Genomic DNA, 15,984 nt, shown 5'->3' on the forward strand with positions numbered 1-15,984 from the left:
CGTAGCTCGAACAAGTACATTATTGACGATACCGTACTGACTCGAGTACCTTATTGCTTTTATAACACGGTTGCCAGCGACTTTATAAATATTAAGTAAAATTAAATGATAAACTCTAAGCTGCCTTTCAGCACAAAAAGTTCTAGTCACCAAACATTGTGTATCGCATTTCAGTAGCCAAGAGAAAATAGTCCCCCTTTGTGTGGCTGTTGCTATGCAACAGACAAATAGCAGTGGGAACTTCACGTCTGTAAGCCTAGCACAAAAGCTACGTGTGTTTCGATGGAGTTTTGGTCTAAGCGCTAAAAGTCACCTACAAATAATATTCGAGACTTTCAGTAAAAATAATAATAATTCCATCTACCCGTGTTATAAAAATAATTAAGACAAAGCATCGATACACCATTGTTAAACCATCATCAAACTCTGGCTCAGACTACTACATCTTAACTATCTGACGGCTGTGTTAACCTGCAGTGCTCATCTCAGCTGTCCAGCCATCATGACCTGGGTCGAGGAGCTCCACGCTGAATGGAGCAGAGAATCCTGGGCCATCTCCATCCAGAACAGGCAGAAGTACAGGCACTGGGTCCTGGTTGCAGACAGCGATGGATGTCTTCCTAATGGTTGGAGGGTGGTCATTCACATCCTCCAACTCAACAACCAGTGTCCCAGTGCCTGTGGCAGGAAGGTCGTCTAAAGACAAAAGCCAAGTCAATAGAAAAACATCAACAACAACAGGTGCATACATTTCCCCTTGTAGGTTAAATGCTAACTCTATTAACTAAAACCAACAGCCCCGACAAAAACAACACAAAATAAAATGGATTCTTTTCTGGACATTTGTATGTTGTTATTTTCATGTTATGACCATGGCTGATAAATGCATATATCTATTCATGTTCAGTAAAATTTTCTAAATGTATGAGACAGCTGGATGCTGAAGCCTGATTCATACCATCATCAACAGCAAGAATCAGAGCTGTATATTTCCCATTCTGCACAAAGTCAGATTCTCTGTCCATAGAGCTCTTGGCGGTGATCAGTCCAGTCTGTTCGTTGATCATCAGCCAGCCAGCAGGATCACTGCCAATCTCATACCTGGGACAAAACATTATAGAGTTGACAATATCATCATGTAAATGTAGGTTTGTGTGTGTGTGTGTGTGTGTGTGTGTGTGTGTGTGTGTGTGTGTGTGTGTGTGTGTGTGTGTGTGAGTGTGCTTGTTTCTGCGTGTGTGTGCTTGTTTGTTTGTGTGTGTGTGTGTGTGTGTGTGTGTTTGTGTGTGTGTTTGTGTGTACGTACGTGTGTGTGTAGGTGCATATGTGTGTGTGTGTGTGTGTGTTTGTGTGTGTGTGAGTGTGTGTGTTTGCATTTATACATGAAAGTCAAGGCATGTTTGTGCGTGTGCTTTATCAAAAACATACACATTCAATTTAAAACTCACCAAACTGTTTGTTTTCTCTCTGTGTCTTGATCAGTAGCTGTGTACATAAACACTTCACTGCCAGCAGTCAGGTCTTCACGTATGGAGATGATCTTCTCTCCTGGTTGGAAGACAGGAGCCTCATTCTTTTTTTCATCCTTCACGATCACGCTCACTGTCACTGTAGCAGTGGAGGTGAGCAGTGGGGTGGAGAAGGGGACGTCGTTCTCCACAGTCACCAGAAGGAAATACTTACGTTGCTTCTCAAAGTCGAGGGGCTGAAGTGTAGATTTGGAGTGAAAAACATCGAAGTAACAAGATTGTAAGATTGAAATCAGTTAGAGAAAGAGACAAAATGCACATTATTGCATTGCACATTAAATATTTAAACCAAACCAGTGTTACAATAATGAACAACGAGACCATTTAACTGACTACTACAGATAATGTCATGAAGCAGAGCTTGCTTATAGCAAAAAAGAAACATCTGACCCCCCCAAAAATCCTCAATTAAATGTATATGTTTGTTCTGTTTTAAATACAAAAAGTGTACCTTAACTGTTGTGATGATGCCTTCTAGCTTGCCTGCTCCACTGCTAACACTGAACATTCCCTGATCGTCTCCAGCAACTATCTTATAGCTTGTTGTCCAGGCTGGTGAGTTGGGTTCATCACCGTCAGCAGCTGCTAACACCGTCACCACTGCACCAACCACATTTTCAGGAACAGATGCTGTGTACTAAAGAGAAAGATCCATATTTTAATGCATTTGGAATACAGTGTGTGCCTGTTATAAAGTAAAATAAAAATTCTGGATGCAGCTCACAAATTAACCAGTTTAACAGAAACCAGGGTACATTGGCACATTCATGAGTTGCACTGGAGTAAAGTGAGTTGTATAATTTGTGCCTTACTTCAATTAAGATTCAGTTGGAATGAGTAACATGAATAAAGAAACCATATTATTTCCACTTACATGGGTTTGGTCAAACTGAGGAGCGTGGTCGTTAATGTCTGTTATAGTGATGATGGCTCTGCTATATGCTACAAGTCCCTCACCCTCCAAATCTGCAGCTTGGATCTCCAGTGTATATGCAAAACATTTCTGAAATGTAAGACAAATGTTATTGAATATCAGTAGTATACAAATCCTACCCTTAGGCGTAAAAACAATGCAATAACTCACCTCCCTGTCCAGGTTGGATGTATTAACCAGAATTGCTCCAGTGACAGGGTTGATGGAGAACATGTTTCTGTTGGGCAGGGGTGGATCCTGACTCATTATTTTATATCTTATGTCAGAATTTACGTTGCCTGGTTCATCTGCATCAGTGGCCACAACTTTCATGAACTCAAATCCTGACAATAAACAGCCCGCAAATGAGTTCTTCTACATTTCTACATTTTCTCTAAAATACTAATCAAGACATAATCAACATTCAACTGTCTGTTTATTTTACTTGTCTTATCTGATTCTTGTGAAATGTATGTCTTGTTACAAAATCAGTTTCAGCATGTGTTGTATGACTTAACTGAAAGATAATATTTTATTTCATTCACAGAAAATAAACACACCTATTTTAGATGCCTCAGGCACACTTCCTAGAAATGAATTTTGTTTGAAAACCGGCTTATTATCATTCTGATCAAAAACACGTATATCCAATTCCATGGGGTCCTCTGATTGAACTCCACCAACAGAAACTACATGTACGAAGAGCTGAAATACAGTAAACACAGGTTTTTATTTAGATTTCCCTTCTATTTTTCATCTGTAATGTATCTATGCAGAACAGCCAAGTTCTAATCCATGTAACTTTAGGAAACTTCAGGACTGTACAATATATAGGGAGCACTTTTCAGTTGTTGTGACTGCAAATTATATGCTATTATGGTGACAATGTTGTACCAAATGAAAACTAAGTATTGGGCGCATGTTTTGTATTCATTGTATTGTATTGTCATATAATATGTCAGTGAAAAATGATAATGCATTAACTTGAGAGTATGCACTTGCCCCTTCATTGGGTAAGTTGCCACATTGGATTTCTAAAGAAATAGTTAATTGTAAATGCAGATTTATTTTTATCCAAAACACCTTAAGTGAACATAAAAGTAACCAATAATTTCTAAAAATGTATGCCAAATCATGCCTGAGTAAAAATAATGATGGTAAACTAAATCTAAGACGAAGACCTACGGTCTGCCAACATTATTCAAAGTCATAATTCTGCCAAACATATACAGTTTTTCCTCTCCAGGGGTAGATTGAGTCCCTAGTTTTGGAGTAATCACCAGTATGACAACTACGCCTCTCTCCCTACCTGAATAAGATGTGACGCAATGGAAAAAACCTTCTACAGCAAGCAGCTTCCCATATTAGGAAACTTTACAGTTTGTTTTCTCTAAACTAGTTCCTTGGTGTGGCTCTCACATGGAAGTGGTATCTAAATCTTACTGGAGCAGTTTCACAGTTGTGACATGTTTAGGCGAGAATAAAAGAGAGATAAAAAAAGCCCTCAGTGATGTCTCATTGATGAACAGGCCGACTGCTATCTGAGGAGCTCAGAGCACTGACACAGTAGGTGTGAACTCGGACCCAGACAGCAGGGCTTGGTTTGCAGGTGACAAATGGAAAAGAGTAGAAATGGTCTCTTACTGTATATCTGGCTTGTTTCTCTCTGTCCAATGGTTGTGTGACATACAGAGTTCCAGTCTCTGCATCAATAGTGAACAGGTTGAGAGGAGGTTGGTCAGCTCCACGTCCAGTGAGGGTATAAATTACTTTAAGTTCCTTCGAAAAAGACGTCTGAACCTGGAAATTGCATGACAAATGTAAAGCTAGTGTTATATTTGAAACTGATACTTCATCAAAGGGATCACCAACATCAAGCCATGAACCTGCAATTTTACACCACTCTCTGGCCCAAAACACCTCAAGTTCACACCCTTTCTTCTCAAAAAATGCGATTTAATAACCCACCATCCAGTCCAAAAACTGCAATACAAAGTGGTGTCAGAACTCCAAACAAAAGGTCAAGCCTAAAGACCAAGACAGCAGTTGCAGTTAGAAGAAGTTGAGAAGAATTTAATTTCTTCTGAACTCCACTTCGATAGATTTAGAAAAACATTTTGCATTCATTAAAGTTTTCTCATCTGGGATTTCTTCTGAACCTCAGATGACTTTCAGAACGCGAAATAGCATACATTGGCCAGAGTTTTCTGAAATGCATTTAAGAAAACTGAATTTGTGAGAAACCGTTGGTGATTGCGTTCACGTCAACTCTACAGACATCCTCGGATTCAAATAATTATAATAATAATAAATACGAGAATATTTGTATCATCAACAATTACGTTTCACACTTATAGTCATGATTCTACGAGGCATCGTGATGTCATAAAATAAATAAAAAGACTACACCAGGATGCTAATCCAGACTATTCTCATTTGTAGATCCACGTTGGTGGAACGAACTTCCTAGCTAGCACTACCAGAGCAGGCGCGTCCCTCTCTACCCTTATGAAGCTTTTGAAGACCCAACTCTTCAGAGAGCACCTCCCGTCCTCACTGGCACTTCGACTAGTGCTTTACTTGCACTTACAGCAGTTGCATTCCTGCACTTCTTTTTTATTTTCTACCTCGTTTTTCTATTTCTTTTGTAAGTTATTGTTACACTAGGTCTCTATTACTCGTAGCTTGACTGTTCTCTCCCTTGTACGTCCCTTTGGACAAAAGCGAACATTGCAAATGTAAGTGAATAAATAAATACGCACTAAACTAAACTGAAGTTAGATCTGCGGTTACTTGACTGGCTCGCTTTCAGTTTTGACATGACTCGCTTACGAGTTGCTTTCTTGTGGATTCGGTAGATTCCGACAGGACACGTCTTTACGGTTGCCTGCCCTTATAAGCAGCTGACGGGGCGTGTATGTATGCAAATCTACTTTCACGAGAACGTACATCAATTTAAGAAAATTATTCCGGGGGAGCACAGCTAAGAAGACTTCTGCTGCTTATGAACACGTTTTCAAGCGTTCATGAATTTGGCGGAGTTCTTTTTCTTACGTTGTTTTTCCGAAGCCCGTAAGAAACATTTCAGAAGAAACTTCAGAAAATGTTTGAGAATGAGTATCTTATCGGGTAGGTTACAAGTGAGGGGTTGGGTCACAAGCAACTGGAAAATGTGGAAAACAAACAAAAGCACTGGGCAAAGGAAAACCAAAATTAAAATGGTGAAAAAACATCAACCGGCAGGGCAATGCTCAGAGTGTAGCGTAGCTATGTCAGTTATGATGTGTCAAACATCGGCCATTCTGTAAAACAATCAAAATGCTAAGTTTAATAATTGATTCATAACTTCAGTTTAATAATTGATTCATAACTTCAGTTTAATAATGGATTCACATGACAACGCAAACATTTGTCAATAACACACGATGTCCGATAATTAACACCGTGCACCCAATATTATATGGAAACGACAGTATGAGCGTTCTGATTGGCTAATGGGTAGTCATGCCAGCCGCGTATTGATCTCCTCGCCGGTCTCCCGGTCTAATACGGGTCCTTATTGCCCTCTGACATCATCATCAAAATGAGCGATATTACAGTTCACAGTTGCTGCCATCATTAGAACCTTCAGTATGGAGAACAGGTACGAAATGTATTTGCCTTGTGTACTGTAATACTGCATATCAATAGAATACAGTGTGCTCACAGTATTTGTATTTTTGCAGGACTGAAAGAGAACCACACTGTGGAGGAAGAACACACACTTTCAATATTTTTTTAAAGCAAAGTAGCATTTTCCAGGAGATATTTGAGTTAGTTGGAGCATTTTGAGTTAGTTGTTTTGGGATTTGTGTTTAGAGTTTTGAGAAAATGAGGCATGCTTTCAAAAAATGTGTGCAAGCAATTGAGAAAAACTGTAAGCATTTTGTATACAATATAATGTCAATACAATCTAGCGGTTGGTGGAACAGGAGACTAAAATTGTAAATATGGTTTGTGAGAACAACGGTATCACACGGTTTACAGTACTGTACTGTTCTCTGTGTGTACCGAGATAAAACTGTTTTTGCTGCATATTTGTGTGCTGTTTTATGTTTGACTATGAAAAAAGTAGGCCTTTAATGAGACATTTTACAAGAGGGGAAATGGCTCATTCTCCCGAGTTATTGTACTTGACAAAATGAAAGGAGCTAAAAATGCCATATAATAAACAACTTACTAACCTTGACCGCTCGGTCATGGCGGCAAATATCAGACTGAGGCTCTGCCGTATCGACCGAGCGATAGCGAGTCTGATATTTCCCTGCATGACCTCACTCTTGGTTAGTAGGTAGTATTTTCCTCAGTGTTCCTGCCCTTGTGTGTGCCCTTGTGTCTGCCCTGTCTTGATTATTGTCACCTGTCTCGTCATGATTGTTGTCACCTGTCCCTCATCACCTTGTGTATATAGTCTATGTGTTCCAGTTGTCCAGGTGTTCAGTTCAATCTTGATCAGGGACGGAAAGGAGAGCGATCTTTTCTGTTTTTTTGCCAAAGCCAATCAGAATAATCTATCTAATATTATATAACTCCTTGGTGTACTCCCTGTGGGTGTTACCCCCTGGTGTGGGCCATTTCACTCGGGGCGCCTGGTGGGCCCCTGGAATGTTACTGGAGATCAACTTATAACTTTAACTTCTGCATACAGTTTTCCAGCTGCTCAGTCTATTCACCTCTCCTTATATGTGCTTTAAATAAGGCCTTTTTATACTGATGAGTTCATCCATGTTCATCTAGTTCATCCTTCAGTAGGATTTACGAGTGGGGCCTATGTGGTCTCTGTGGACACCATGTCTAACCACTGCAAACTACAAGCCATCAGTTTCGTACCTGAACGAGCATGTCAGGGAAAGGACCTCTTGCGTTCTCCGGAAATTTGATGGGAGGAATGACCCAGTCTCTCTTCCTCCTCTTAAGAACTCCTGAAGTCTTTGACAAGAGTAGGGCCATGGGTTCAGGTTTGTTGGTATTGTGTGATTGTAACTATAATCATTGATTTAGAACTACAAGGCTTATTTCAAACATTATAACCTAAAGAACTCTAAACTTTTACAAAAAATTACAGTTACAATATCTTACCTCATCACTGCCAACAAAGGCTGGGTCTATCACATAGCAAAATGAAAAGTTCAGAAATAAGTGTAATTTTTTAAAGACTATATTATTATGTATAATGACACGCTGACATTATATGAGATAAAGCTAGACAAATAGATCTAGACATGACATGTATGGATAATAAAGCACCAGTAGCAGCACCGTATACAGATTTGGGAAGTCCTTCCTCTTGTACCAGAGACTGTCCAGACTGTGGTGACAGGACATCAGCATGGACTCCTGTGGCAACTCCCTGCAGTCCCTGATTCACATTACAAACACATGAAATAATAGCAATATAGTTTATAGTTTTCCACTTGAGCAAGCCAAGTCTGGGAACTGATCAATCTGTTCATACTGGACTTGTAGCGAATGTCACCTACTAGAACAGCCCTTGACTTCACTGAACTCATAGAAGGCACACTTTGGGTTGTAAGAAGATACCATGACACCATGATAATAATAATATCATAATTTCCTTTTTGATAGAGTTGCTGCTATCTGGCGAGCCCTTTTTTTAAAAACTTAACACACCACCTAGCCAAGGCTGACTGCTGACAACCCGTAATTAACACGAGGAGGCAGAACTACTACCCTATACTAACCTCTGCTGCCCCAATAGAATAATTGCTCATACTTAATCATATACAAACTGTATTTTTTTTGTACCTAGAACTTCCAAGCTCGCTGTGAATAACACTTATAGAGGAAGACAGGAAAATCTGATGAAGATGAAAACTGTATCTGCAAATCGCTACCAGTACAAACCAGTCAAAAGCCAAGCACCAATACAACTATTTTGAAAAATGTTGTCATCAGTCACCAATATGAGATATTGGAGGTTTGGTGTTAACATGTTTAGCAATAGCCAGCTAATAGTATGTTGAGTTAAGCCACGTCTGTGGACCCATTCGCTTACAATTTGTAGCTTTTGACGTAGCGTTTTTTTTCACTGTATTACCCACCACAAAATATCTCTGAATGTAACTTGGCTGTCTGTCTCATTATGTCAAAGGTCATCTATGGAGTCGGACACAGTTGTCAGTCAATAAAGTACATTTTATTGAAAATTGAACTTTTATTTAAGGTGTCAGGTGGCATGTACACTAAAGTGAATACCTTTGTGGTAAAATAATGCTCAAAAAGTTGTCAACATAGGCACCAGCAACAGGTCTAATTAGCTAACAGTTAGCTAGCCAACTGTTTTGTCAACTAACTTCAGTCACAACACGACACATTTTTATTGTTATACTGTAATCCATCTATAACTCGGAATCTGTTAATGGGGACTTGACTTGGACTTGAACACTGGGGTCGCGAGACTGCTTACAACTCAGACGTTTTGCCCTAATCATTATAACAGTTTGTGACAGCAATGTAGCTTCATTCTGACATTGTTTATAAGATGTTAAATGGGAAGTTAGCGTAACACTTTCCTTATTAAATGTATCCATTACATAATAATTGTACGCAGTCCATATACAGTATGGGCCGTTCTGCAACTACGAGCACTTTCAAGTCCCCAGGATGAAAATGAACCCAATTTTTTATTTTTTTTCCTGAAATGTTACTGAAATGTATGTGCAATGGTTTGATACACTTTGCCCAAAAAAATATTCCCCATGTCCAAGTCATTTAATTTGTCAAAACACCCCTTTTTGGGATGTCCCTGGACAAAAACAAATCTATGACTAAACATTTTAAAAGGGCTTATTCAATAAAAAAAATATATATATTAAAAATGTATTCTATTTAAGAAAAATATACTTTTAATCACACTAAAGTTTTTTTTTTAACCTTTCAACATTATTCATAAGATTTTTTAATTAAAATGCACCTGTCCCTTACTTTTAAGTCCTTACCCCAACACTTATGAAATGCCATAGAACAGCATATTTCCCCAAGCCAAACAAATCTAGTTTCCATGGAAACAGAAGACTTCAGGAGACCACACTGGGCACATGGTTTGACTTCCAACAATCTGTGTCCCAAAATTTGGAGAAATCAAGGTAAATATCATAACACCCTATGTAGCACTTATTGTGTGTCCTTACCGGGCAGCCTAGTAATTCTGTATTTTGCATAACATTTTCAAAATAAATTCATATTTAAATGTAACTAGTGTTTATCAGTTTGGGTGAGAAAAAGCTAACAGAGCAGACCTTGCTAGGTGTCATTTTTCTGCAATATTATCTTACTGTAAATGTCCTTACCGCAGCACTTTGCAGCACTTCTGCCTGGGACTCTACTTTTAGGGTGCTTAGATTAAATATGTTTTAATTTTTGATGAAACTATTTGATAATAGATGACTGATAGATCAATATACAGTATATACATTATATTATTTTTGATATAAGTAAATAATTTTAGTGCATTATGAAAAGGTGTTTCTATTTTTTTTGCTTGTACCGCCGATATATCAACCAAAATATTAATATATCACATTTTCTACCCAAGATGAAAACTAAATCAACAGAAAGGTCAAGGAAAAGTAGAAAAAAATGAAAAACAATCCAGAAAAACATGAAGAGGACCTGAAGACGGAAAGAGAACATTACAAAAAAAGAAGCGAAAGTTGTCAACTGAAGATTGTCTCACAGATGACAAAGAAAGAGGTGAATCTGAAAAGAGGACAGTTGAAAGTAAGTAAAAGAAAACAGAGGGCACAACGTAAAGCAGTTGAGGCCACAGAGAAGTTTGCCGCTACTAACACGCCACCTGAATCCCCAGAGGAGGGCTTGCCTATCTTGGCCGAGAATTCTCGCCAAAATCCTAATGGTAGGCCTATTTCACCAAATGGGGTTGGCCAATCTGTTCAGAAGAGAGGGCGCAGAAAAGTACCTGTCAAATCTAATCTAATGGCGTAACATTATTCCACTCATGCTCTGTTAAAACTTACAAGATGTCCTTACCGCAACAATGCATTAGTCTTTTATAATAATTATTATTTATCTATTTTTATTCATAAAAATATTTTTTAAGTAATTGAATAGGTAGTGTACATATTGGAGCAATATTATAAAAAGAAATTTGTCATTATATAATTTTTGTGAATATGTGTACAATTGACATTTGTGTTAACCGTCTGATTCTCCTCTTGGTACACAGAAACTCATAAAATGTTAGTAACAATAAATATCCACAAAGAAATAAGAATAAATTGAATTTGATTGTTTAATCATATGTTTTCTGTTTGGTTTTTGTTCAAAAAAATCTAAGAAAACATCTAGATTTGTTGGCTACTGCCTAATAGTCTTACCATTGCCATTTTATGACAATTGCTCATATACTGTAAGCCTAAATAAGTGTGTTTATTATTTTGAACAAAGGTTAAAGTAACACTATGCAACAATTTGACACTTTTTGGGAGATGGTTTCATAGGCAACTAGTTTAGGTACCATCCTCAAATTCATTTTGATAGCATATGGTCATGTGAAGGCCAGATAAACACCTTTGTCGTCCCCACTAGCCATACTGAATATGCCCTTTAGTTCTGTGTAACGGGCTGGTACACCCTGCAAAAATGGAAAGCTTTTAGACGCATAACATTGCCAGCTAAACTGCCAAAAAACACCAGTAAGTGTGTTGGCAAGCTTCTATCAATGTCAGCTGGGCTGTTGGTGGCGTTTGCAAAGCTTTTGCATGCCTTTTAGGTAGTTCGCTTACTAGTCGGGGAACAGAACTCCATATTGCTGCTTTAAATGTTATTTCACAAGTTTCTAAAAGTGCCCCCAATTTTTTGTTAAATGCCCCTGGATTTTAGTAAGTGGGGGCAAAAATTGCCCTAGAAAAATTGTGTAAATTTCCCACCCTGCAACCAACCCTGTTGGCGCTTAGATAGTGATGGCGTGACGCCACTTGAGGAGGTAACTTACACAGGAATTTATAATTTCATAAAAGTTCCACAAATAAGATAATGTAACTCACCCAGGCAAGGAACAAACAAAGTAGCATAGTGGATGCTCTCAGTGAGAAAACAAACTGCTGTCTCAAGAGGTGTCTTGTGAATAACACCTACTGTATGTCTTATTTCAGCTATTAGGCTGTTCCGCTCACACAAACCAAATAACTAAGAAGACCACATGAGACCACATGTTTCCTGTTTCCTGTTTCCTGTTTCCAGTCTGTCATTTTGCTTTTTTTTTATACACCTGTTCATCCAGTTTTCAAACCAAAGATTGAGAGGCCTGCTCATCTACAGTCATGCTTAATCAATTGATTCCTTGTCATACTACAGTTGTATCTCACTTTTCACTTTTTACATAAGAATCCATAAATGTACTTAGTTTTTTCTGATATTGATGACTAAAATGTGGCAATATTCCACCATCAACTACTAAATCTCTAATCAAATCAAATCAAACTTTATTTGTATGGCGCATTCCATACAACAAGGTAACACAATGCGCCTCACAGAAGGAAAATGGGGGGGTTCCAGAGCTAACAAAACAGGAAATCACGTACTAACCACACTGGCCCCATAAAGGCCTGCTCAGTGTGGTTATCGTTAATCTAAGAGACAGGTGCTAAACTGCTGGAGGGATGGCTGCTGGGGGGGGGGGATGTTACAAGCATTGTAAGGAGACACAGATTTTCCAGAGATAATACAGTTTTTCTTTGTTCCTAAAACAAAAAATGTCAAAGCATGCCTCGGTTTCTCTTAGCTTTAAACACAAATCCCAAAACCACTCACACAAAATGCAAAACCCTTTATATCTCCTGCAAAATGCCACTTTGGTTTCAAAACACTATTATGTCACCTCAAAAGGCTATTTTGTTTTCAAACAACAAACACAGACCATTATTTGAGTAGATATTCTAAGCATTGATTGAACACTGATGTGCTCAATGGAAAACACTACTATGAAATGGGAAAACATTAGTATGAAGGCCTTATCAGGAGCATTATGCCTTTTCATCTCCAGTGTTACTGTACACTTTCTCCTGTTGTAAAATATTGTAACTGTAAAATGTTTTAAATCAAATATAGAACAACTCACAAATATACAGTAACAACTTGAATATTTCTTTTTTTTTCAAAAGTGCTGTTGCCTTTATATCAGAGCAACCACAACAGAATGTGTAGATGGTTTGCACAGAACAAAGAATAGGATATTGATACAGTCAACAAAAAAAGAAAGAAAAATGACAAATAAAAAAGGACAAAAAAACTAGACTCCATCCTGTTCTTGCTCAAGACAATATCGACAATTGTTGTATTGTGTGAAACATCTGAAAACTAGACGTAACGCAAAGCGTTACAAAATATGAACGCCGTACTGTTCAGTAGGTTTTGGCACAGAATGAGTCATGGTTGTCAGTGTGTTTGTGTGTTTTTATGTGTTTCGTGTGTGTAAATTGTTTTTTGTTTAATTTTTATGTATTACAGGAATTATTTGTGATAGATTTTGAAGATTTGGTTATGTAATGTTTTGTGTACTACTTTTTTGTGGATTGTTTTGGTATATTTCTCTTTTGCAATGTAGTTTGTTAAAACAGGTCACATAAAGTTGTTAAGAAAAGTTGAATTGACCCAAACACAATATGTTGTTTTCAGAATTGTACAATCTATTTTAAACTGTTCACACACCCATCAATAGCAGACATTCCCTTAAAATCTCTTATTTTTGGCCAATGGTAAATGTATGTGTTGTCATTTGTTGTCAGGCCACCTACAGGCCAGTTGGTGTACAGTCACATAAAAAAAATTATTGTATGGCCCCCCATGGACAAAATGGCACGAAACTTGGCATGCATTCAGAGTAGGGGTGGGAATCTCTTGGCACCTCACGATTCGATTCGAAATCGATTCAGAGGTCAACAATTCGATTTTAAATTGATTATCGATTATCGATTTTAAATCGATTTTGTAATAAAAAAAAAATGTGTTTTTTTTACACATCCATTTTATGTTGAAATGCAAGCTGCATCGACTATTGCATTGCTCATAGAAAGTCAAAATTATGACCATTAAAAGCTTTTTCTCTAATAAAGCAAATAGAGAAGGTAATTCATCTGTTGATTTTCTTTAATTATCAAACACAAACACTCTGAGTTGCAAACACAAATGATTCAATAGTCGAAATGCATCGATAATCGTTTTATCGGTTTCGTATTGATAATCAATCGATAATTGCATTTCAACATAAAATGGATGTGTAAAAAAAACGATTATCAATTCTTAACCGATAAAACGATTATCAATCCATTTCGACTTTTTTATTTTTTATTTTTAGAATTGTATTTATTAAATTTTCCAACTTGTACAACAACATACATGAAAATACATATGCTTAGCAACATAGAAGGAAAATACTTTTTGGATAAAAGACATCAACAACAAACAACAACAACAGAAACAAAACAACATTAAAGAAAGAGAAAGAAAGACAAAAAAATTGAAAAAAAAAGAAAAAAAACCCTCTTACAATACTGTCAGAAAGTTAAAGTATACAGCCTATACATCTTGTACATCTTGTTGACTTTCCAAGAAGTCTGTAAATTGTTCCCATACTTTGTAGAAAATCTGTAGCTTCCCCCTTTTAGCATAAGTCATTTTTTCCATGGCCAGAGTATTGGACAGGGTCTTGAACCAAAAATTGACAGAAGGTGCCTCCATAGCTTTCAATGAAGTGGCAATACAGTATTTAGCTTGTAGTGAGCACATATATACCATCTTTTTTATCTGTAATGGACAACCTTAAGTCTGTTGGGACAAGTCCAAGAATGAACAGCTTAGGACAGACGGGCAATCTGGTGGAGCTTATGTCAGAGATTCGTTCTATTACCTTTTCCCAAAATTCCCTTATTTTAGGGCAGGTCCACAGGCAGTGATAAAGTGTGCCCTCTTCTAGACCACACTTAATGCAGAGGTCAGGGTTATTGTTATTGAAGCGGTGCAAAAGGGAAGGAGTTATATATGTGCGCATAATCCATTTATACTGTATAAGTTTAAACCTGGTGTTTATAGTTTGAGTCTGTGCTGTGTGACACACCTTTTCCCATTCGTCCTCAGAAATTTCTGTATCCATGTCACTGGACCACTTCATTCTCTTGTCATTTGAAGATTCATTGGAGTTTTCCACAATTAAGTTATAAGTCACCGAAACCTGACCACGACTATGCATATGATTTAGTATTACCTCTTCAAGACTGTACAGTGGTGGTTTGTTTATCTGTTGTTTGTATTTTTTCAAAATATAACTCCTAATTTGCAAATATTTGAAGAAGTGGTTCCTGGGTAAATTGTAAGCACCATGTAATTCCTCAAAACTATACAATACCTTATCTGCATTATACATGTCCCTGATTTTACTAATACCTTTCATTGCCCATGATTTGAACCCTGAGTCGTTTCTTCCTGCTGGGAATTGGTGGTTTCCCCATATTGGGGTGAACCCTGATAGGTCTGGATCAATACCTAAATGTGATTGCACTTTGTGCCAGACTATGATGGAGTTTTTAACAAAGGGGTTTTGTGTGTTCTTTAACAGGTTCTTTAATGAATCCGAAAATAAATATAACTTTAATGGCAAGGGGGATGTGGTGTAATTTTTTATTTCAACTAGGGATGCAAATTATCGATTAATTCATTAATCATTAGTTGATAATCTTATCGATCGACTTTCGATTAATTGATAAGCGGCGTTTTTCACCTGAGTTTCAGTGTTTCAATAGGGCCTTTACAAATATCAGCTAAATAGTTGAGTTATTATATTACATTACATTCTGATAATTCTATTCTATTCTATTCTATTATACATTCCTCAAGTAATTATGCATTAGGAAAAGAAAGCAGAAAAGTTTTTTTTATGGTATAACAAAATACATTCTTTAATTTAAAACAAAGAAATAAATGATGGACTGGCTCAGTTCTTGCATTTGAAACAGACATAAAAAAAAAAAGAATAGAAGAAATTAAATAGAGAGCCAAACAGAATATTATTGAGCCTATAGATTATGAAGAAACTGCATCTAGGCTATTACAAGCTAACTAGCCAACACAACTCTCTGAAGTTTAACTCGCGCTCACGGTAGTGAGGGATAGAGTAGTTACATTCTTAATGGCAAGCCATCAGGCAAAGGTAAGCTAGCCCGCTAACGAGCTAGGTATATAATATCATTAAGCCTGAGTGAGCTAGTCCCCTATCAAGCTAAATAGCCAACTCAACTCTTACTTACTTACTCTCATGAGCCAAACTCGCGGGCACACGTTAGCACGGGAGTAGACAGAGATATTCATATTCATAGCAAGGTGAGCTAGCCCGCTAACGAGCTAGGTAGCTAACTCTATGAAGTCTCAGTGAGCTAGCCCGCTAACGAACTAATAGCTAACCTCGCGGCAGTAAGCGAGAGAAGGTATAATACAGTGTAGCTGTGATTTTAGGTTGATCAGGTGAACTGG

At 37.5% G+C, this 15,984-nt stretch overlaps 1 protein-coding gene across 1 annotated transcript in view; it reads right to left on the bottom strand.

Annotated features, from left to right (window-relative positions):
* Positions 1 to 466: 466 nt before the first annotated feature.
* LOC308378252 (B-cadherin-like) overlaps positions 467 to 15,984 on the bottom strand; it is a gene marked incomplete at both ends in the record, with an annotated part of 29,226 nt that continues 13,708 nt past the window's right edge. The window contains 8 exons of the mRNA XM_080855113.1: positions 467 to 696; positions 959 to 1,101; positions 1,494 to 1,705; positions 1,981 to 2,166; positions 2,614 to 2,786; positions 3,003 to 3,147; positions 4,087 to 4,242; positions 7,312 to 7,410. Coding sequence (XP_080711239.1) covers positions 467 to 696; positions 959 to 1,101; positions 1,494 to 1,705; positions 1,981 to 2,166; positions 2,614 to 2,786; positions 3,003 to 3,147; positions 4,087 to 4,242; positions 7,312 to 7,410 — 1,344 coding nt within the window. The remainder of the gene's footprint in view (positions 697 to 958; positions 1,102 to 1,493; positions 1,706 to 1,980; positions 2,167 to 2,613; positions 2,787 to 3,002; positions 3,148 to 4,086; positions 4,243 to 7,311; positions 7,411 to 15,984) is intronic.

The sequence above is a fragment of the Sprattus sprattus genome (assembly GCF_963457725.1).
Source record: "Sprattus sprattus genome assembly, chromosome: 17".
NCBI classification, from domain to species: Eukaryota; Metazoa; Chordata; class Actinopteri; order Clupeiformes; family Clupeidae; genus Sprattus; species Sprattus sprattus.